General features: G+C 38.9%; 1 protein-coding gene across 1 annotated transcript; it reads left to right on the top strand.

Annotated features, from left to right (window-relative positions):
• The first annotated feature begins 2050 nt into the window (after positions 1–2050).
• Positions 2051–23805, top strand: LOC134749475 (E3 ubiquitin-protein ligase TRAIP-like). The gene is made up of 9 exons (XM_063684413.1): positions 2051–2240; positions 2418–2530; positions 3176–3388; positions 15092–15250; positions 16205–16306; positions 19084–19197; positions 20029–20293; positions 21397–21510; positions 21828–23805. The coding sequence occupies exons 2-9, from the start codon at positions 2418–2420 to the stop codon at positions 22104–22106; spliced, it is 1359 nt and encodes a 452-aa protein (XP_063540483.1). The 5' UTR covers positions 2051–2240; the 3' UTR covers positions 22107–23805.
• Positions 23806–24171: the final 366 nt, after the last annotated feature.

Consider the following 24171-nt stretch of genomic DNA (forward strand, 5'->3'; position numbering starts at 1 on the left):
CAAATCACACTTCACTCTGTTAAGAACGGCTACATTCTTAGCTACTCTAGTGCTACTCTGGAGAGATTTTGAACTGTTATTTTATAGCTGACAGCTGGACACTTTTTCAAATGTTCTCCCATTAGAGAGTTTTCTCCTTTATTACCTCTAACCTCCATAACTGGTAGGTTCCTCCTTCCATAACCAAGCAGACCCTGTATGACATTTGCAATGACAAAGAGAGACCATGTCATGATTTATGACAAGTTTCTATGAAAATATGGTGTATAGACACTCCCACCCTTTTTCTGTTCCAGTTGGTGCAGAGTTACTTTAGACACTCTATGTTAAAGGATATTTAATTTTTGGTAGGACCACATTTGAACTAAAAGTGTTAAATGGCTCATGATTAATTATTATGATTCTTGGCTCTGAGTATATTCAGAATTCATAAATATGATCGAGAACTTTGTATTTGATTCCTTTGCATAATTAATGCAGGTTTCCACACCGTTTTCTTATCCAAAAAGCTAGTCACTGTTAAGAAGTGTTAGTTACCAAAGTTAATAAAATTTGACTGCAGCAACACAGAATAACTTTAATAAATAAATAAATTCATCCTGTAACCTAGGCAGGTTACCAGGCTCAAATAAAATAAAGCGAATGAAAGGTAAACTGACTGATGTATTTGGTTTGCATGAACAAATAATTTCTTTATTACTTCTTTATAAAACTAGTAGATCAGTGGAATTAAGAACTATGGCAGTAGAAATCCATTTCACTGAACACAATCTTAGTTAGATTAGAATGTCATAGTTTTCATTGCTCTATATAAGCTTCAGGATAGAGCAACGGTTCTTAAATGTTTTTGGTGATGGAACTCTTTTGGATAGCAAAATATTTGATGGAGCCCCAAATTAAAAAAAATCGTTTCACTGTGGACCAGATATACCTATAGAAGAGCTGTTTTTTTTAGGTGAGCACACTTTGAGAATGGCTGGAAAAGAGATTCTTTCATTCCATATAACTGTTTGCAAGCTAAATTTAGGCAGTGGCTAAGCTAAACAAATCAGAAGTTTCAAAGTTGAATAACAGGTACACTAAAGCCATTACTGATAGAAAACATTTTAAAATTATCCATGTTAAATTATTCACTATAATCACACTCACCTTGGCAAGCGAGCAGTTAAAACAAATCTAGGGCACAGTTACTAATGCAAGATTAATATGCCTATTGGCATCTAGTTCATTCCAATTTGAAGCTAGAAGGAAACCCCATTACCATTAAAGATTGTGATTGAGAACAAGTAGAAGCAAATATCCAAACATTAAATGTTAGAATTGCAATTAGAGTTAAAGGAAGCAAGGAATAAGAGGGACGGGGAGTTACAACACCTGTATGTCCTCGCCGCGGCAGCTAGTGGGCTCCAGGTCGCGAATCTCGTCCAGCAGCAGCTCCACCTCGTCCGTCGAGTACAGCTCGCTCACCGACACGTAGCGCGCCGCCGCCGCGTGCATCGCGCTCTACCGCAGCCCGCAGCCCGCAGCCACGCTCCGCCTGCACCCACAACACAACATAACCAACCCAGCCACACCACCAATCCTACCGAAGGTTCCACCCACAACTGCCAGGGCCAGGGCCTACCTCGCCCGCACGATGACATCGAGATTCCGTCCTGTCTGTAACCACATAATCCAGAGGCGCGGCTATCGTTTTATCGACAAAAAAACTAAACAAATTCAATTTAATGACGCTTCATGGGGACGCCATGTTTGTTATCATTTTTTGTCTATGGGCCGACGTGAAGAGAGGAGTGGTGCCTAGATCAGAAATAATTAATTTTATAGAAATTTCATATCATTTAGTCATTCTAATAGAACAAAAATATTACCTGTAATAGTAGTTATTTTATTCAAATGGGAATAATAGTTATTTTATCAAAAGCATTTAATGAAAATTCAAAGCTGTTCAAGACTATTTTATTTCCGCAGCGAAGTCAAAGGACAAGCGAGTGAAGCGAGCGAAACATGAGCGAAACGAAACGGCGAATGTCAAAGTGTCAAAGTACTCAAAGTGCTTTTGATTATTTTAATTTTATATTTACCTGAAAGTTAACTTTATTTTCGTAAAAATAGAAGCACTTACCATTATGAAATCTGATTTATAGATTCCAATTAGTTAATTCTGTAGAAATTACAATGATACGTTGCTTCTTATAACTTTGTAAACATTTTATTTGGTGAATTTATAAAAACTGACGGTAAGTATTAAACGTTAAGAAGTAGCTTAAAATTGTTGTAGAAAACACTTATATTGATATTTTGATGTACTTCGTTTATATTTGTGTAAATAACTTATCAAAAAGTGATATTATTTATTTTTGTCATACTTATGAAACATAACCTACGAATGTAAACAAAGGGTTGGTTGTGTGCAGATGCACATCCTGTGCACGATATGCAGCGACCTCGTGAACCCGGCCGAGAGCCTGTACGTCACCAAGTGCGGCCATCTCTTCCACCACCAGTGTCTCGCGCAATGGATCGAAAGGTACCTTGGTTATTTATAAGTACCTCACGTCATTCATTACTGATTCAGCCTTTTTGTTTCAACTTATAAGTATAAGTTAACCAAACCAACTGTGTCTATAGTATAGCAGCTGAATTCATACATATTCTCATCCTCATCTATTAGTTTAAGGTGACAAGGAAATGAAAACGCAGAATTGAGTCATAAAGAAGCAGTCAGAAACATCCACTTTTTACCCGTGTGTTTTATGATCAGAGGTTGGCGGGGGTGAGCTATTTACCATAAAATTTGACATGCCTCACGTCATATAAGGCAAATAGCTCACCCCCGCCAACCTCTGGTCATGATACATTTTTTTATGATGAGTTTTGCTGATTACACTATACTTTCAAGCCTTAAAAAACTTGTCTTGTAGCTAAATGAAATGAAAAAAAAATCAACAATAGACCAATATTTTTAATAATAGATTTAGGGCCTGTTTCACAATGTCCAAGTAAAGTATTGGATAGCTAATTAACAAATAAATTAACTGCCAGATAAAATTTTCTACAAAAAAGCACTTTATCCAGCAGATAAAGCTTATTTGGAGATTGTGAAACGCCAACAATGACTTTATTCGTCAGATAAGTGGCAAGTAGCTTATTTCATGCCAATATCTATTTCCAGATCAAAATCCTGTCCACAATGCCGCAACAAGGTGACAGACCGGTGCATGTTCCGCATGTACCCGACAGTGTCCAACGAAAACTCCGGGGAAGACGCAGCAACTCTGCAGTCAAGGCTGGATGATGCCATGCTGCAGCTACGGACGCAGAACACGGAGCAGAGGGAACTAAAGGACAAGCTTGCTGCCGCCACACAAGAGGCTAACAAAAAAGAGTAAAGTTGACTGCTTAATTAATTTAGTATTTGTGATCAAATCAAGGGTGAGTCAGGATGGCGTACCTAAATAAAAATAAAAAAACATACCATATTTGTGTACCTAATTTGTACTATTTAGTACCTGCTTAAAAAAAATAAGTATTTACCAAAAAACGTTACAGCCGCCATTCTGACAGTCAGAATGGCAGGTGTACTTTATGACGCAATGGGGGTTGTAGGTAATGTTTTTTTTTGCTAATAACTTTTAGTAATTAACAATTTTTTTTATGGAACTACGAAATAGTACAAATTAGGTACAACAATATCGTATGTTCTTTTTTATTAATTAGTTACACCCGCCATCCTGACTCTCATGAATATTTACCTCTATCCTATCCAAACTATACTTAAAGCGTAACACCTATAGGTATATGTACCTGCCATATAGATAGATGGACTATTTTTTACACTGGGATTCGAAAATTCTAATAGGTTTCTAAAAGTTATTTCCACAGAAAGTAAGTAAGTAAGTAAATATTCATTATTGCACCAAAATTATACATTTTACATACATGTAAAACTACAAAGCAACTTTTAAAGAAAAATAGAACCAGGTAACAACAGGCGGTCTTATCGCTAAAAAACGATCTCATCCAGACAACCTTTGGGTAGCAGGAAATGTAGAACTCATGCAAAAGTGAACAGGTAGTGCAAGGAGCTAAATATGGAGACTACCTAAAGTACCTACTGGGTAAAAATAAACAACATTATCTATGTGCACTAAATATTTATTTTAAATGATACGAATAAAACTGAGTGCTTGCTGACGTAACCAACAACAGTTGTTGCATTGCAATGTTACATTTGATTGAATATAACTAGTTTGTTATGTTTCGTTCTAAAACAGTGAACAGCGTGTAAGATGACCGCAGCACCTGCAAACAAGACATTTATTAGACTTATATTGACCGAGATATAGACCGTGATTACCTTTTGTCAGTCAGTGTCAGTTTGTCTTTTGAAGTCTAACTAACCATGAATTATTCAAAACTCTAAGACATTTTTTATGTGTCAAGACATTTATTAAGAGGCCGGTGTCGATTTTAGTCGCAAAAATGTAAAATTGATAGATTTAGTCGGTGAAATTGTACACCTTTTGTTACCTAATTGAAATAACAAGTACTGGTTTCTATTAGCACGTCTTCTTATCTTACCTTTTATCAGATCAATTTTTTGAAAACAGACTGACTAAATTAGTAATGTTTGCTTTTCTGATGGACGTTTAGGTACACGCGCGTAAAGCACTGATTTTGTCGCTCTTATTTGTAAATTTCGTAAAGTTTGGACTGCTAAACATGGTAATTTTGTATTACACATATCCTGTAATTGACGTTTATCAGACTACATTTTTATTATTATGACTTTGAAGTAGTGTAAATGAAAGTTAGACGAAATCAATTTTCTCCAGAAATTACTTCAAAAAAAATGACAATTTCTCTGAAAATCGACTTAATTTCAACGTAATTTTGATACTTAAACAATCTACAACATCTGCTGAAACTATTCTTATACATCAATTTGTATAATTTACCACCATAAATTTTTGATGAATTTTTAAAAACTGCCCCTTCTTTTCATATGTTACCGGTGGCGCACGCTCGCGACCTCATTATTAAAAGGCAAGATGAGATCACGTGCTAATAGAAACCAATACTTGTTATTTAGATATTACGTAACAAAACGTGTATAACTTCAATGACTAAATCTATCAATTTTAAATTTTTGCTCCAAAATCGACTATGGCCTCTTAATATTGTAGCTTTACCTACCGTTTAACGGAGGCGGTTGGTAAGAAATTATTATGGTCAAATAATTGGTGGTGCTGGGTGGTGGTGGTGGTGGGTGGTGGTGGCTTGGCTGCATGTAGCCGAATTGTATTATGATGAGGACGATGCACGGTGTCACGCAAGGCAAAACCTCGCGACAGTGAAAGTCTCAGTTACCGAAATGTAGCTAGGTCTCAAGAGACATGGGGATGATGTGTGCGATGCGCGCAGCCACAGGCCACGAGCCCCTCGCCATCAGGACGAACGGCAGCGCGCAAAAACTCGCGACATTGAGAGTCCTAAGTTACCGAAATGTAGGTCTCGAGAGACATGGGGATGATGTGTGCGATGCGCACAGCCACAGGCCACGAGCTCCTCGCCATCAGGACCAACGGCAGCGCGCAAAAACTCGCGATATTGAGAGTCCTAAGTTACCGAAATGTAGGTCTCGAGAGACATGGGGATGATGTGTGCGATGCGCGCAGCCACAGGCCACGAGCCCCTCCCCATCAGGACCAACGGCAGCGCGCAAAAACTCGCGACATTTAGAGTCCTAAGTTACCGAAATGTAGGTCCCGAGAGACATGGGGATGATGAGTGCGATTCGCGGCGCCACGGGCCGCATGCCTCTTGACATCATGATTAACAGCAGTGCGCGGAACCGGGGCGAAAGCGACACCCAATCGCACCGGTAGATAGAATGGTTGATGAACTCGCTCTGAGAATAGTAGGTATAATTGAATACAACGGGATAAATTTTTTAATAATATAGGAACGGCGGCGTTACTACTAAGGCGGAGCAGTGCCTCGCCGGGACTCCCAACTCAAGCTCTGGGGGCCCCCAAATCCTGATTATTGATAAAGTATAGTTTGGCCCAGGACTGTCTCATTTCAAACATAGACAGAGAATCATACTGTCTTTGTCTTACGCTAGTACTAGCACCCAAAAAAAAGGATGAGTATAGTTTTCCTGGCTCTCACTGACTGACAAGTTGTGTGCATGTGCCAGACTGTAGCTTTGCATTATTAAAATATGCTGTATCATCGCCCACACTGCATGTTAACTGTCCATCGGTAATCCTTATTACACAAATACACAAGGCAAAGGTCCACCGATGGACAGTTAAGGCCGTAACACACCATCGCACCGCACCGCGACCTTGGAGCAGTTCTAGGAATAGGTAGTACTGGCGTGGGCTTCCACACTATCGCACCGAACCGTCAAAACGGTGCGATCCTAGTCCTACCTCACAGACTGCCGCACACGTGCGCCAGTGTTGCCAAGTGTCCCATGTTTCCATGTTTTTCATTTTTTCTTTCATGGAAATATGGGACACTTGGCAACACTGGCGCACGTGTGCGGCAGTCTGTAAGGTAGGATCGCACCGTTTTGACGGTTCGGTGCGATAGTGTGGAAGCCCACGCCAGAAGGTACTACCTATTCCTAGAACTGCACCAAGGTCGCGGTGCGGTGCGATGGTGTGTCACGCCTTTAAAGTGTTGCTGTTTGTACATGGGTAATACTGAAGGTTTCTATACATATAGAGCAACTTAGTGATCGCGCAGTAAAACTTGAAAGAAAACGTTTAGTTAATGTTTAAGAAATATGTATCTTTGTCTATTTTTTTGAGATAAAATTAATTTGAGTTTGATGTGTATTTTAGGAAGGTCGGCAGAAAATTGCATGTCGAGCGTTTTTATAATTGTAACCCGAGAATTCGGCAACAAAGTTGTACCAGTACTTCCAGTATTGTCTTATAATGAAGCCCACTCTACTTCTCGTTCGACTGTTTGTGGAAGGTTTATATCTTTAGTCGCTTTTGCATTTCTTACGGAGGATAATCGAGAAGGACGTCTTTTAACGGCGATGCTCTAACTAAACACTCTAAGTTCTAAGTTCTGCTTCTAAGTTGTTAGCTCAATGATAAAAAGTTCCAAAATATCTCGCCAGATTCAGACAGCCTTAGGTATCCAAATAAGTCAAGTAAAAAAATCCTACATGTATGTACACATATACATATACATTAGAAAACACGAATCTAAATAGATAACTTACCTTCACTTCAATTTTTTCGTTGTATATGATTGTACCTAAGTAATTAACTTACTAACCTCAGCCTTGACCTGAGTCCCATAGTAACAAAAGATGAAAAGCTGTCCCATCATGCAGCCGAGATACACAAACATGCTCAAAAATTCCGCCGAAAGCAAACTTAACTGAAAAAAATACGATGTTTTATTTTGTCTTTATACATTATTTGTTTGACTACAAATAGTGTACGTATAAAAAAACTTACACCAACGGTCTTGTAAACTGTCATGCAAATGACCCAGGCAGCAACAAAAAAATGGACCATCAGAGCCTCGGCGAACAGTGCTTCTACTTCTTTGTGGAACCTACGAAATATTAATTTAATAGCATTAAGAGGCAACAGGAGACAGGAGTGCTCATTTCTCCATACAAACGTTCTCGACTGTTTTCTCCGTGGGTTTTGAAGCTAGAGCAATGATTTTCTCAACACAGATTATTGTTATTAATATCTGTGTCGGACTGTTTTGATTTTTGTTTTTTAAGGCGCTAATAAAGCACTTCAATTCAAATATTCGCAAAAACGGCCTAATTTACTTAGGCCGCAAAGATTAGCATTGTATTTAAAACTGACATCAATTAGCCTAAAGGGGCCCACTGACTATCAGTCCGCCGGACGATATCGGCCTGTCAGTGGTTCGGAACTGTCAAATTTTTGTTCTAACCAGGGGTCGGAAACCGGTATTTGCTCCATACAAAAATACCGGTATTATTACGTTCTTTTTCGTTCTTTTGTTTATAATTTCATTTTTAATGGGACGTTTTAATAATGCAAAATTGTTTCCTAAATACATGATTCAGTCCTACGTAATGAGCATAAAAAAATTCAAAATATTGGGCTATTTCGGGGTTTTTTAAAAATACCGGTTCCGAGCCCTGGTTCTAACTGACAGGCCGATATCGTCCGGCGGACTGATAGTCAGTGGGCCCCTTTAAAGGCAAAACAGTCCGACACAGATAATTTCATTACCATTTAGATCTCAAAATTGCGTTGCGTTAAGAGCGTGCGACTTTCAATCCGAAGGTTGCGGGTTCACAAACCGGCTCGTACCAATGAGTTTTACGGAACTTGGGTACGTACGATTTGATATTTACTAGTCGCTTTTCGGTGAAGGAATACATCGTTAGGACCAGTCAATTTCTTAATTCTTAAGATTAGTAGGCAAGCGAACTCCAAGCTCCCATAGACCAACGCAAAAAGCCGGAACAACGCGAGGTAAATGAAGAATCATACCACACTATCAGTTTGTAGTGCTCTACACAGCGCGTTAATCTTTTCTTCAGCACCACCCCGAACGCTGGATCTTCAATATCCTTATAAACCGTCGACCGGACACATATTTCCCTGCCCGTCTCCCCCACAGTGTCCACCAGGTGCTCTAGGCTGTTGCGTAACATCTGCAGTTGGGTCTTGGTCTGGGCGTGCAAGGAGACGATCGTGCAGTCCATGGTCACATGGGCATAGCCTTGTAATGTTATCACTAATGTGTTGAATGTTACTGCTATTCCAAACCTGAAGTTAAAAAGCCTTTAGTGTTATTTGAATCTGAAAGGTTTGCCACACTGGATGCGTTCTGCGGACAGCGGTCAGATCAAACCCGCATTATGTATTCATACATTGACAGCAACCATTGAAGTTTAAGTTTGACCTGACCGCTGCCCGCAGAACGCATCCAGTGTGGCAAATCCTTTAGGGTATTCTTAATTAAAAGGTGAAACAATAATTACTTAGGTACCTACACTGAACTGTAAGTGATAGGGACCTTGACCTGTTTAGTGTTGTTGTACTTGTGGTCATAGATTTGTCACGAGGAACATACATAGAGGTATATAAATCAGAAAATATATTGTTTTATAGATTTTAAAGTAATGTGTTAGCAGTTTGAATAGTAGATTTTCATATTGTATGATTAGTACACACCCTATCCAGCCGCTGGTGTCGAACGGGAAGTACCCAGTGAGTTCCTCCTCGCCCGTAAGCTTGCTGATCAGCGGGGAGATGCCCCACATGGCGCCGCATAGGTAGATAGAAACGTGGCTCATCATCAGCAATCCAGACATGATCCAAGCGTTACTGCGCAACACCTTCTCGTCGTAGGCGTTGCAAGCCGCGAACAGGGGTCCTTGATGGATAGAAGAAACTAGGGGTTCTTATTAACAAAAAGAAAACAACAACATTTAGGTATCATTTTAAAACTAAACTAGGTACCTATTCAGTTTATTGAGGTCTTTTACTTAGTACCCAGTCTTGCTTGTGATGGCGAGGAGCTCAGCTGAACTTCGTTTTATTTGCCCAAAATCGCTTTGCTTATTTTTACTTACATTACATGGTTCCTACTATAGGAAAAACTAAGACATGCAAAGCAGAGTTAGTATTAGTACAAATATGGCGAAAGCAAAGGTACCTATAATGAGATTCATACGATCAAACAACACTCCGAGTTGTTTTATCGGAGTCATACCACTTTGCAAGACTCATTATTCATTTACACCTTGTTACGTAGGTATAAGCAGCAATGAAGATTATGAAACCGCTCATGCGCCAGCTTCATGAGTTGCAGGCAACCTATATTATATAGGTATAGGCAGCTAGAGTAATGAGCGAAGTCTTAGTGTTCAAGCCTGGGTGCCTAGCCAAGATGCCAATGTAAACACGCTAATGTCTCTATATGGCATTGACTAACATGTAAGAGTGATGGAGAGAGATTACCTTTTCGTTCGCTACGGCGCAAACGATTGACATCTTGGCTAGGCCCTCAGCTCCGCGCTGTGTTTAGTATTAAGAAATTTGTAGACGGGCAGTGTTTACGAGTGTGCTGTATTGTGTCCACTATCTTTACTAGTGTGCACCTTTTATAGTGGCGATGAGTCGGTCCATGCGCTCAACGCGCGAGTTGAAAGCCATCTGCTTCCCCAGCGTGTTGAGCGTGGTCAGAAGAACGAACAACGTGTTCACTACTCGCCCCGTGCTGTGGCGCGCCTGCATTCAATACTATACTTTAAAATACCATCATATATTTACATATTTATAACGGGTCACTCACGTATTTTAAGTCGAAAACGCTCGACATGTTGCACTCCGTACCGAGTAGCGTCATCAGGAGCTTGCGTCGACGGTGACGGACCGGCGCAGACGCTCCTGATGACGCTCCTCGGTACGGATTAAAATCATATATTTACATTTAGCATCCTAGAATTCTAAAATAATGGACAGTTATTTTTACCTATAGTCACCTAATGAAAAGTACCTAAACGCATTTAGCATTCAGTCAGCTTCCTAAATAAATGTGATAGGTAGGCATCTAAGTAGATAAATTAAATTAGGTACGAGTATCTTCGTTTTTAATTAGTGAGTAAAGAACTGATTTTAGAGTATCAAATGAACTATACCTGAATAACGCGTATGGCATGCTGCAGGTTATAAATTATAACCAAAAACCATACAACCGCGCGATATGCGGTGTGCAATGTATGCTTTATTCCAGACGATGGTTTAGGGACTATCTTGAAATAGCCCACATGGGCGAGCGCGTTGAAATGGGGCTTGAAAGCTTCGAATGTAGAATATGTGGTTGTCATGGCGCGATTTTTGCATATACCAAATAATGTGCGCTTTCTAGACTATAAAGCCCAAAACTGTAACTCGAGGCTATGATTGGCGAAGCAATGTCACACACTTAGTTAGGTTATTAAGGTTGTTGAGAATTATAAGGGCCGGCACAGACGGACCTCAACCCGACTGCAACTTGTACGGGAACTGCACGCCGGGGTTGCAGTTTTTTTATTTTATTTATTTATTCACTTTAAATATTCATTCAACTCTTTTCGAGATCGCGCGGTCCGTTGGCGTGCAAGTCAGCGTGAAGTTACCATACAAATTGCAGTCGGTTGGGTTATTCAGATATTTGTTTCTGTCTTTGGTGTTTTCTATGTATTTATGTTTTTGTATATTATACATATATATCGTTGTCTGAGTACCCATAATAACACAAGCCTTCTTGAGCTTACTGTGGAACTTAGTCAATCTGTGTAAGAATGTCTTATAATATTTATTTATTTATCTTATTCCCACTAGTTACCACCAAGTTGTTACCAGTGGTAACTACTGGGCATTTTTTTCCCATTAGTTACCACCAAAATGTTGTTAAGAGTTCAATACTAATAAAAACAGTATGAACACATGATGTTTTTATAGTCCCTTGCAATAACTTACGGCGTGAATATGTAGGTCATAACTCATAATGAACAACTTTTACTATAGAACCAATACCGAAATCACGAAAACAAAAGTACTCTCCCATACAAATTACATCAACATCAGACCAGCTATTTTTTTTTAATTTTTGCCTTAATAAATTATTATAAGTTGATTAGTGTTTCATTTCAGTAAACTGCCTTAAACATGATCAAAGATACTAAAGCAAACTGTTTAATTACCTAATAAAATAATCACTTAAAAAATTATCTAAACTAAATGGATGAAAATTTATCCTTACATATATTTTAGATTTTGCACTTGTACCGGTTAAACTGTTTTAATATTCTTTATTATTTTTAAGGCAGATTACTGAAACACTATAATTATTTATTAAAGCACTTTATTTATACTGTTTTTATTAGTATTGAACTCTAACAAAATTTTGGTGGTAACTACTGAAACAAAAAAACTACTTACTGGGAAAAAAATCCCAGTATTACCACCAAACCGAGTCGGTGGTAAGTGTTAAAAGGTGGGAAAAGAATTCCCAGTAGTTACCACTGGTAACAACTTGGTGGTAACTAGTGGGAATAACCCGTCGGGTTGCAATCCGTCTGTATCGGCCCTAAGGTGTAAACATTTTGTTAAATAAAGCTAATTTTTACATTTTATATAGTAGTACCAATCACATTGTCGATTAGGCGGCAATTAAGTTGTTTTACAAGCAACAACCGGTAGTTAAACGCTGGCGTGGGATCAATATTTAATGAGGAGTTTATTTATGTTAATTGTGGGCAATCCGTCTGTTTCGGCCGTAAGGTGTAAAACTGATTTAAAATGTATCAGTGTTATATACAGCGTTGTTCTTATTTCAAACCCGTGGATGTTATTTTTAAAACTCATTTCAATAATTGTTAGGGGGTCCAAATAGTCTACATAAGTACCTAATTAACCTCTAGGGATCCTTCGTAGAGCTCCGACTTATTAAACAGTTTCAAGCAACATATTACTAGTAGTAGTAGTAAACTCTTTATTGTACAAATATACACATTAAAAATTACATGGTACAAATAATAAGATGTACAAAGGCGAACTTATCCTTTTGAGGGATCTCTTCCAGTTAACCTTTGAGTAGATGAGAGGAGAAAGTGAAAAGAGGGTGACAAATGTAGCAAAATGTACAACAAGGTACCAGAAAGATAAAGGATATAAATACATACAAAATTAATAGGATAAACATATAATATATTACACAAAAAGGAATGGGGAAAATACACTAAAAATTGGAAAGAAGTAGAAAAATATAAAGCAACATACAATACAAATATAGGCACATTAATCAATCAATCAATTATATTATTATGAAGGTAGATTCTCACAAATCAAGAAGAGGCTATTGATTAGGTATTTAGGTCCTTTTTAGATATTTCAGGGCCTTTTATTATTAATGTTATCCAAATAGAATCTTGGCCTCCGAAATGAGAAAGTGCCACCTGTCCCGTCCCGATCCTGCGCAACTTCCTGCCAGTTTAGCTGAAGCAGATCCGCCGCCACACAGTCTTCCCAGCTGGGCCGACCCACCGGACGGCTGCCAGTCGCTATTCATAAATTAGATTAAATTACGAACAGTAAAAGCACTACCCTCTAGGCAGATGATAGATCAATCCGTCGCAGGGTGTCAATTCCGCAAGCGCCTTAATGGGATACTTAGACTACTAATCAGTTGTCAATCACGTTGTCAATTAGGCGGCAATTAAGTTGTTTTAAAAGCAACAACCGCTAGTTACACGTTGGCGTGGGATTCCATATTTAATTAATAATAATGAGGAGTTTATGTTAATTGTGGGCAAGGTTTATCTAGTGATTATTAAAAATCTGTTTTTATTTTCCAAATTTTGTAAAATAATTTCCATTTTTTTTTTGTGATTAAAAAAATTTACACAGCATTACAGCGAACTATTACACTGAGAAATTTATAATAGAAAGTATTTATTCAAGCTAGGTACATAATACTAGAAAGGACAACAGAACAAATGTAAGAAAGAAAAACTAATACAAAACAGATGATTCACGCTTATCCATCGCCTCACAGTACTTCATACATTTTTTACACAGATCCATCCAACTACTTGCAAATACATCACATTCCGGTGCCGATGCGAGCAGCGCGTTGATATGTAGAGGGCGGACAAGTGGTGATTATCACAGTAATGATAAATCACAAGTCAGAGTACTTACAGAGTACTGATATGGACAACTATGTACTGTTGTCATTTCTGTGATTTCTGGTTTGGGGCGGGAGCAATTATGTACATATACCTAATACCAGCTATAGAGGGTACCTAATACCCACAGGCATTGTACAAATTGCTATTGTATCGAGCGTGTTATTTGGTAACTAAATAAAAAGTTTACTGTGTATGAAGCTAAGGTGATTTTGCCGATATATATCTTAATTCAGGATTTTTACTACACGGCATACCGCCTTCAAAAACTGTATTAAGGGACCTTAAAATTAGAATAATAGGACTCCCTATATTTGTACTGATAGTAAACTAAAGCAGCAGAACAGGAGTTGTTTTTAAAAGCTGTTTGCTTCAAAGCAAACTTGTTCCTTCCAATTTAAGTCACAAAATTGTGAGCTCTCAATTACACAAAATCCCTATTTTTACAAGCTTTTATTTAATTTTCCCTTGTTAGTATGTATGTTAGTTGGTGTGGGTCAAATCTTGGAAGCTTAATTTGACCCACTTCCCGATTTTCGATTGAGCTGAAATTTTGCATAGGTACATGTGTAAATCGGACGACAATGCAATATTATGATGACATGAAGCTGATCTGATGATGGAAACAGGAGGTGGCTATGGGAACTTTGTGATTAAACAACTCAAACTATATAATTGCGTTTGCGATTGTTAGAATGGTCTCAATGAGTATGAGGAGTTGCCTGAGGAAAGAAAAGTAGTCAGCGATAAAAGCTTGTACAGTCAAAGGTAGAGTTGTGCCGTTCCCGGTAACATTCCCTATTTTGTATGGGGAAATTTCTCGCTCGGTAACATTCCCCATACTAAATGGGTAATGTTACCGGGAACGGCACAACTCTAGTCAAAGGCAAAAATATCGATCCAGACAAATGGCTCAAAAATATGTTAACACGACTTTATTGTCTAAGGTACACATATTTTTGAAACTTTGGGAATGTATACATATATATTTATACCCTTGATTGTACCTATAAAATGAAATTAACAAGTGTCTTGGCTTGGCGTTTGAAATTGTAGAAATTTTGTGAGCAGGTAATTTAAATTGGCCTTTTTTTATCAATTGATAAAATATGATTGGGTATTTAGGGTTCTCAAGGGGCGGCAACGCTGAAGTGGTTCCTGTAATGTTGCTTACTTCCATGGGCGACGATGACCGCTTCCCATAAGGCGGCTCGTCTGCTCGTTTGCTATCAAAAAAAAAAAAGTTTTTGTATTTTTTCAAAATGTCGGGCGTAAAGTGGAGTGTAAGTGTAGCTGTAAGTGGCGAGTTCTACAGCTTACAGTAAAATCTTCAGCTAAATTATGTAGATTGTGTCAAACTTAATTAATACCTATACTTTACAGGGAGCTACTAAAAGCGGCAGAGAAGCGACTTGTAAGCCGAGACTCGGCCGTTTCAGCGCTGCGGGAACAGCTGGAGTATGTTAAAATACAAAACAAGGAGACGCAACGGCTGAAGGAAGACAATGAGGCGCTTAAGAAGAATATACAGACTCTGAATGGGTAAATGTGTAATTTTTTTCAGTGTTGTTTAATAAATAAACACATGTATGGTTTGTTTCAAATTTTAGAAAAAAACCGGCCAAGTGCGAGTCGGACTCGCGCACCGAGGGTTCCATACTTTTTAGTATTTGTTGTTATAGCGGCAACAGAAATACATCATCTGTGAAAATTTCAACTGTCTAGCTATCACGGTTCATGAGATACAGCCTGGTGACAGACGGACAGACAGCGGAGTCTTATTAATAGGGTCCCGTTTTTACCCTTTGGGTACGGAACCCTAAAAAAGGTGGAATTCATTGTTTACCTCGAATTTACCTCAGTGGCTCGAAAAACAGTAAGCTGTTGCAAGAAAACAGAGAAAAAATGCATTTTGATTACTGCTTGCATTAAGGAAAAGATGAAGATAATGAGAAGATGCCTTATACTGTTTGTCAAAATAATTCTAATTTGCTGAAGAAAGAATCAAATATCAACTTTGATTTCTTGTCAATGTTATCTTTGCTGTTTAAAATTACTACCTCATCAACATTTCCCGCGAAAGCCATTGCAACAACACAATTCACGAATGTCGACCATTGTTGTTCGAGCTCATATTCAATTAATTTTTCGCATCACCAATTCGAAAAAGGGCTTTTTCTTCCCTGCTAGGAGGGATCAAAGGAACTGTTCTAGGACACAATTTTTACATTTTTTAACATTTTTTTTTAGCTTAAATAATAGTTTTAAACATTATAATTACCTCATAGGTGATGTGAAAAGCAATATGTAGCAAAATTATTTCCATCTTGGGCGTAACACACTTGAATCCCTCACTACGCTCAGCATTCTACTTTAGAATCCCTCCCTACTCTCGGGATCCTATTATAGAATCCTTCGCTTCGTTTAGGATTCAATTGTACGCCCTCGCCGTAAATATGTCATTTTACTCCCTTGTGACACAATCTACTATTTTAGGCTGCAGAAGGTACTGAATGCGACTGCAGCTGAAGTGGAGGAGACGCTTCAGGGCTATTCGGATCTACGCACGCTCGCCACCTTCGCCGCCGCACTCAAACGGTACCCTTATATTATAACAACATACTTAAGACTCCTGGACTCTTCTCGGCTAGGCTAGGTTGTAGCGAACCAGCGACAAAACACCCATTAGCTCGATTTCCTTTACACCCTCAGATCAGGTTGAGACCGCTCAACCGATCTGCGCTGGAGCGAAAACTCTTTAGGAGTATTCCAGCGTAGCAAAACCGTCTCGTGTGATGCGGAAGGGTCCTGGATTTTACCCAGGCTACCATCCCCCCACACAGTCCTACCGCTCTAATTGCCCTAGTGCAACAGAGCCCAAGTCAGGATCAAAAAAAAAACGACTCAATTATTTTTAGCACAGGGTCATAAGGTCATAAGACTCGGCTTCATATGTGTAAATTGGGCCGTAGATATTTTATTTATTTTTCACATCACCAATTCACTTTTTTTTTTAAAGCTTAAATAATATTTTTAGACATCATAATCACCTCATAGGTGATGTTAAAAGCAGTATGTGTCACGTAATAGCAAAATTATTTTCATATTGGGCGTAACACACTTGGATCCCTCACTACGCTCAGGATTCTACTTTCCGCTTTTCTCGGGATTCTATTATAAATACTGGTACAGCAATCAAATCAACTCTGTGCGATGGGCAGGCGTACACTCAGACGAATACGTGCTGGATTGTGGAGTGAGGCAAGGGGGGGTAACCTCCCCGACCCTATTTAATATATATATGGACGGGCTGATTGAGGAACTCAGTGGCACCAAGGTTGGCTGTTACATTGGCGGTACTTGCCTCAACAACATAAGTTACGCTGATGATATGGTGCTACTGGCTCCCTCAATCAGAGCGCTCAGAAAGCTCCTAAGAATATGTGAGCATTATGCGGAGAGGCATGGGCTCAGGTATAACACTACAAAAAGTGAACTCCTCGTCTTCGGGGCAGGTAACAAGAAACTGGAGGAAGTTCCTAGGGTTGAGTTAAATGGTGCCGCCCTGAGGAGAGTAGAGCGATTTAAATACCTGGGCCACTGGCTCACCGAAAACCTTAATGACGATCCTGATTTGGAGCGAGAGCGCAGGGCGTTGACGGTCAGATGCAATATGCTGGCGCGCAGGTTTGCCAAGTGTAGCAATGACGTAAAGGTTACACTTTTTAAAGCTTATTGTCAGTCCTTTTATGCTTGCAGCCTGTGGGCCGGCTTCACGCAGCGATCGTACAATGCCCTGCGCGTGCAATATAATAATGCGTTTAGGATACTGATGGGTCTGCCTCGGCACTGCAGTGCGTCGGGGATGTTCGCCGATGCCCGTACGGATGACTTTTACGCTATTATACGTAAAAGAGCGGCATCCCTATTGCATAGATTGCAGGGTGGCACCAACGGTCTGCTAAGCGCATTTGTCGTCAGAGTGGACTGCCCACTGATGAGTCGTTGGAACCAATTACATGAGCCCAGCGCATCATCGAAATAATTAGTTTTTTAGGTATTTATTGTTTTACTACATAGTGTACAGACTAACATAGATATAGGAGCATATTTTTTTTTGTACTAACACTATATGGGTTCTGTTCTGTGCCTGAAATAAATATTTTCAATTCAATTCAATTCAATAATAATAAATATTAGGGGACATCTTACACAGATCAACCTAGCCCCAAACTAAGCAAAGCTTGTACTATATATGGGTGCTAGGTGACGATATAAATACTTATATACATGGAAAACACGGGTACACTCAGGGCCGGATCTAGGGTAGAGCGAGTGGAGCGGCCGCTCTAGCCGCCGAATGGCAAGGGGGGCGCCAAAATGGCAAATGAGAAAAAAAAGGGTAAAAAGCTTTAACGAAGGGCGCCAAAACCCCATTTCGCTATACCCTGATCAAGGACTCGGGCCCACCCATGACTCAGGAACAAATATTTGTGTTCATTATACAAACAAATGCCCTTACCGGGATTCGAACCCAGGACAGGCACTGTCTTCACAGGCAGGGTCACTACCCACTAGGCCAGACCCTTCCTTCCTTATAGAATCCTTCGCTTCGTTCAGGATTCAATGTACGCCCTCGCTGTAAATATGTCATATTGTTCCCTTGTGACACAATCTACTATTTATTGCTCACAAAACATATGACAATATAGGCAGAACAAAGTTACTCTAGTTACGTATACAGGGTGGAAATAGATTTTGGGTCAGTGAGGGCAGCTACCAGATCCCGTATTGCTAGGCCAAAATGGTCTTAGGAGACCTTCCTTTGATTTCAAATTAATGAAGATTGGCGTTTACAGATTTTGGAAAAAACATACAGGGTGCGAGAAAAATGGTCATTTTTGGCAAACTTCTTTTTTGATGTCAATCGATCCCATTCCTGTCCAGGATCAAAAGCTTGTATGGGACCAAAAATAAATTTCCGGCTAGAAAAGCCATAAATCGAGAAAAACTTTCCCCATACAATTTGTATGAAAATGAAAAGTTTTTTTTACATGTATTTTTTTATGTCAATCGATTCCATTTCTATTCTGTATCAATAGTTTCTTTGGGGTCAGCTTTCGGTAATATACAAAAAAGCCGGAAATTAAAGAAAACTGTTTTCATACATTCATTGGCATCAAAAAAAAAGTTTGTCAAAAATGACCATTTACTCGCATCCTGTATGTTTTTTCCAAAATCTGTAAACGCCAAGATTCATTAATTTGAAATCGAAGGAAGGTCTCCTAAGACCATTTTCGCCTAGCAAAACGGGATCTGGTAGCTGCCCTCACTGACCCAAAATCTATTTCCACCCTGTATAATATGTGTTTCAGAGCACTGTGTGAGTCAGAGTCCAAGAAGCGCTCGTGCCGGGAGCTGCAGCACAGCGCTGAACAACGGTTGGCCGCCATGCGGGTCAGATATGAAGACCTGCAGGCTAAGATTGGGTGAGTGGACATTTTCAACCATTTCCCCTCTAGGTTGGAAGGTCAGACGGCAGTCGCTTTCGTAAAAACTAGTCCCCAAGTCAATTCTTGGGATTGGTTGCCAAGCGGACCCCAGGTTCCCATGAGCCGTGGCAAAATGCCGGGACAACGCGAGGAAGATGATGATGGCATTCAATTTATTTTTTATTTTTTCAAATTTCAGGATCAATAATACTTAAACAAATATTCACGCGATTACAATAATGAAGAATATTGACCAGGTTCGATTCCCGGTTTGGATGTCATTATTATTAAATCTAAAATCGACGCCATGGTTCCTAAGAACAGATTTCGCTATCTCTCGTAGTTTCTGACTTCTCCCTACTGACTCATTTGGATTGATCACCCCGTATATGAATAAAAAAACTTCCTCCTTTTTTTATCGATTAATAAACTGCAATCAATAGATGGATACAGCCTAAGGAAAAAACGTGCCTCAAAAATCACGAAAATTTGATTCTCGATCAGATGGCGCCACTAGTTTTGGCCTACTCTCGTATAGAGGGCGTTGACGGTTTCGTTTGTTATTTATAATTTGAACGCATATTAGTGAAAGAACATGGGTCAAAATCATATAAAAATAATTAATACAAATAAAAAAATCATTTATCCATCCATTTAAATATATTTTTACGTATTTTTATAAATCTTTTTTTTAGTTTTAAAGTATGTCGATAGATGGCAGTGAATTTACAGTGGTTACAAAATTTACTATGACAGTACCGCTATATCTTATTATATCCTCTTTGCTGCAATGGATAAAGTTCTACACATAGGAATTTAATTCGGCAGGCAAGTGCAAGAGAACCTAACAAACATGGAGCGCAAATACGAAGCGTTAAAACACAAGCGGAAAGCGAGCGGAGAAGCGGAGCCGCGCGGCGCCAAGCACGCGCGTCCCTCCCCCTCCCCCTCCCCCTCACCCGCCCCCTCACCCTCCACCGCCCTCTCACCCGCCCCCGCCCCCGCCCCCGCCCCCGCCTGCTCCACGCCGAGGCTGAGCAGCACTTTCAACGATGCTGTCGTCGACATCGTTAATGAGAACGAAGATAGCTTTGTAAGCATATGTTGCCAATAGTTATTTGTGCAACAAGAGATGAAAGTTGGTTTTTCCTACGAGTGTTTATTTTGAGTCCCGAGAAAGCGAAAGAATCTATAATTGAATCACGAGCGAAGCGAGTGATTCTAAGGTAGAATCTTGAGCGTAGCGAGGGACTCAAAAACACGAGATGTAAAATAACTTTGCTCTCGTGTTGCACACATAATTTTTCACCTCAGTAGTGAGAACATATTAAAGGTTAAAATGTATTTCGAATTACACAGAATAAACAGAAAAAAAAGTATTATAATATGTACGATACGATACGGGACGGGACGGAACCGGACCGGACCGGACCGGACCGTACCGTACCGTACCGTACCATAGTTCATGGCCTTCACTAAATTAAAAAGCTACATTGTTTCACTCCCTGGAGTGAAAAAAGTCGCACTTTCCTCACTCCAGGGAGTAAAACAATGTAGTTTTTTAATTTAGTGAAGGCCATGAACTTCATACTTCGGTACGGTATGGTACGGTCCGGTCCGGTCTCGTCTCGTATCGTATCGTATCGTATCTTATCGTATCTTACATATTATAATACTTTTTTTTTTCTGTTTATTCTGTGTAATTCGAAATACATTTTAACCTTTAATATGTTCTCACTACTGAGGTGAAAAATTATGTGTGCAACACGAGAGCAAAGTTATTTTACATCTCGTGTTTTTGAGTCCCTCGCTACGCTCAAGATTCTACCTTAGAATCACTCGCTTCGCTCGTGATTCAATTATAGAATCTTTCGCTCTCTCGGGACTCAAAATAAACACTCGCAAGAAAAACCAACTTTCCTCTCTTGTTGCACAAATAACTATAGTATAGCTTGTTTTTAAATTCTAGATAGTAATATGTCACTTTGATTGCCTCAATTTGTCCAATAGAACTGTCGTGTTAGTACAAAATTAGGCCACTCGACTCTCATTTGAATATCGTTTAAAAACGCAACGGCATTTTCTTTAAAAATCGAACAGAACACATAATTGTTTTCTTTTTAAAATGTTAAAACACTTTCCAGCCTAGCAAGCAAAATCAAAAATATTTGTGGTTAAAGAACATGATATTTGCAGAACACGGCCGTCAGACGAATCATACAGTCGGACTCCCCCTACCTGAGCCTGAAGCAGAGCGGCCTCGCACTCGGCACTATACACCAGCGGAGACCTGCTCCGGCTAATCTAAAGGTGATTATCTATTCTCAATTTTTAATGACAAATTATTTAATTTAAATTAATGGTATTGTCGCAGGCTGTTTTTTTTTTCAAAATGTGTTTATGCCATTTATCGTGTGACGTTTTTAACCAAAAGGTACCATTCTCGCTCATCGATAAGGTTGATTTCGAATTGAAGCCATATGGAAATAGCGCCTTATTGACAACCGACAATAAGTACCCTTTTGGTTGAAAATGGCACAAATAAAAGTTATAGAACTGGGCTTCAAAGAGAATTTATAAAATCCACACTATACTTACTGTACAAAAATAATTACATTTTATTTCAGCCGTCAGAATTCGCGATCCTCCGCAGCGCGCCAACCAGCATCTTCCACAAGCCGCCCCCCCTCGAGCCCCCCCGGGACGAGTTGAACACGGCCTTCACGGCCCCCTCCCCCTCCCCGCCCCCCTACGACGGTCTCGGCGGCCACGCCCGCCCCGACACCTTCCCCACCCCGCGCCCCAAGGTGCCCAAGGTTACGAGCAAGCACAAGCTGAAGAGGTTCAACTCGGCCGGCAGCAGGGATATATCGCAGATGTTCGCCGGCCTCAGGGATAAGGACTAAGGCGTAAGTACCGAAAACTGGTACAAACGAGTAGCTCAGCAGGTGAGGTGTCCAAAATTATCTAAACACAAACTGGAGTGTGTGTAGATAGATCATTATGGACACCCGGCTCGCTTAGCCATTTCTGCCGCTGACTGTACTAAAAGCAAAATTGATATGATGTACCTTATCCTCGTAAGACGGTGGGTCTAAGAAAGTTTTTCAATTTTTAATTTGGACCTTGTTCTACAAGTAAATAGAAACGAATTTCGTTTGTTTTACAACACAGTGAAACAACAGAAATGCTACTTTATTTGTTTCACGAAAGGTTCAAATTAGATTGCAATGAAAATGTACATTTTAATGTACATTTAGACTCACGAGGTTAAGACGTTACAGTAAGGTTTACGAAAAAGCAAAGGTGGTTATGGTACATTAGCAAATCAACCAGCTAATTCTAATCCCAAGACTAGAATTAAACTTAAAAATTAAGACACATCACACACATTTAATTTCCAAATCACTACTTACTGGATACTGGATAGTATATAGTAATACTTATTAATCTCTCAATTTCATATTGAATTTAGCGATATTGTAGCTTACACTTCTTTTATATTCTCCCTTTTCTGTACACAAAGAGAGAATATAAACGAAGTGCAAGCTACAATATGGCCAAATTCAATATGAACTTAAGACATAAAAAATATTCAAGCAAATAATAATGTTATTTTTGCGACATGTTCACGATATTTCGTTGTATTATACCTATTTAAGTTAAGGTTACCTCAATTTTGATGTTAATCTTGCATATTATCCAAGATTAGCTTTACACTGAATTTGTAGAATATGTACAGACGCGAGCGGTGCTGCGTTGTTACTGTTAAATTATATTAAGAACAATTTGTTAATATGAATCAATTGTTATTTGTAGTCTGTTTTTTTATTCCGTAGACTAAAATGACAACCACAGATGTCAAGCGTAGACATCTAGACATAATGTCACCAGTTTAAAACAAACAGTGCTGATCTTTGATTTCGGTTTGTGAATAACAGATAAATATTAATGAAATAAAACTATGAAAACGGATTATATCGCGTATCAATATACGCAATAAAAATTCAATAATTTATAAAACATCCCAAATACAAACAATACAATTTATAATAAAATTGGGGATGTATTATAAATTTAATATACGCGATATAATCCGTTTTCATAGTTTTATTTCATGAGTAACTATCGCGGTAACCGAAGACAATATTAGATTAATTTTAAATTCAAAATAAACAATAAATGAAACCTACTCGCTATACATGATAGGAAATAAACAATAAATAAAATCTACTCACTACTAATCCACTCAAACATTTAAAAAAATACATTGACGTATCGCCGACCTGACGTAACGCCACTGGTATTTTTGGTTTACGTATTCGACATTCGTTACTTTACTCGTAAAGTGATCGGATGTATTCAGTGCGTTTTCTCTCGTCTTCATCAACAAATATAAGTACCTCCCAATAGTTGATTTTCGGTAAGTACATCACTATTTGTCTATTTATAAGGCGTAAAAAACTAGCAACACGTAAAATGTCATTTTAGTCTACGGAATAAAAAAACAGACAGACAGTATGTATTATGTGTCATAATAAGAATAAGGAAGTAAGTAGGTGAGTGTTAGGTATACAGCAAGACTGATATGTTAAAATCACAATAAATAATAATATATAATTACTGAATTTGCATTTTATTCTACCGCTATGAATATAATGTTACAGAACTAAGGCTTACTTTGCAAACGGAAAACGATTTAATGTTTAGGTTTCGTTGTTCAATGGAGTGGTTGCTTTATCAACTAAAAATAAATCTTTCAGCACTACCAAGCCCCAAATATCCCAAAATGTTTTTTTTTTTTCTATTAGCTTACTTGTTCAGTAACATTTCAATGTCTATAGATATCTTTACAGCACATATGGTGCTACTTTCTCGCACTAGTGCGTAAAAGAGCACTTTTCGTGCATATGTCGAAAGTTTAAAGGGCCATATGTACTGTAAAGGGTTGTACGATACACGTGCGAATAG

The sequence above is a fragment of the Cydia strobilella genome, chromosome 18 (assembly GCF_947568885.1).
Source record: "Cydia strobilella chromosome 18, ilCydStro3.1, whole genome shotgun sequence".
In the NCBI taxonomy this organism is placed as follows: domain Eukaryota; kingdom Metazoa; phylum Arthropoda; class Insecta; order Lepidoptera; family Tortricidae; genus Cydia; species Cydia strobilella.

Coding starts and splice junctions, on each gene's coding strand:
- LOC134749475 (XM_063684413.1), top strand. CDS start 2,418: ATGCACATCCTGTGCACGATATGCAGCGACCTCGTGAACCCGGCCGAG. Junction 3,389..15,091: donor CAAGAGGCTAACAAAAAAGA/GTAAAGTTGACT, acceptor TATACTTTACAG/GGAGCTACTAAAAGCGGCAG. Junction 15,251..16,204: donor AATATACAGACTCTGAATGG/GTAAATGTGTAA, acceptor CTACTATTTTAG/GCTGCAGAAGGTACTGAATG.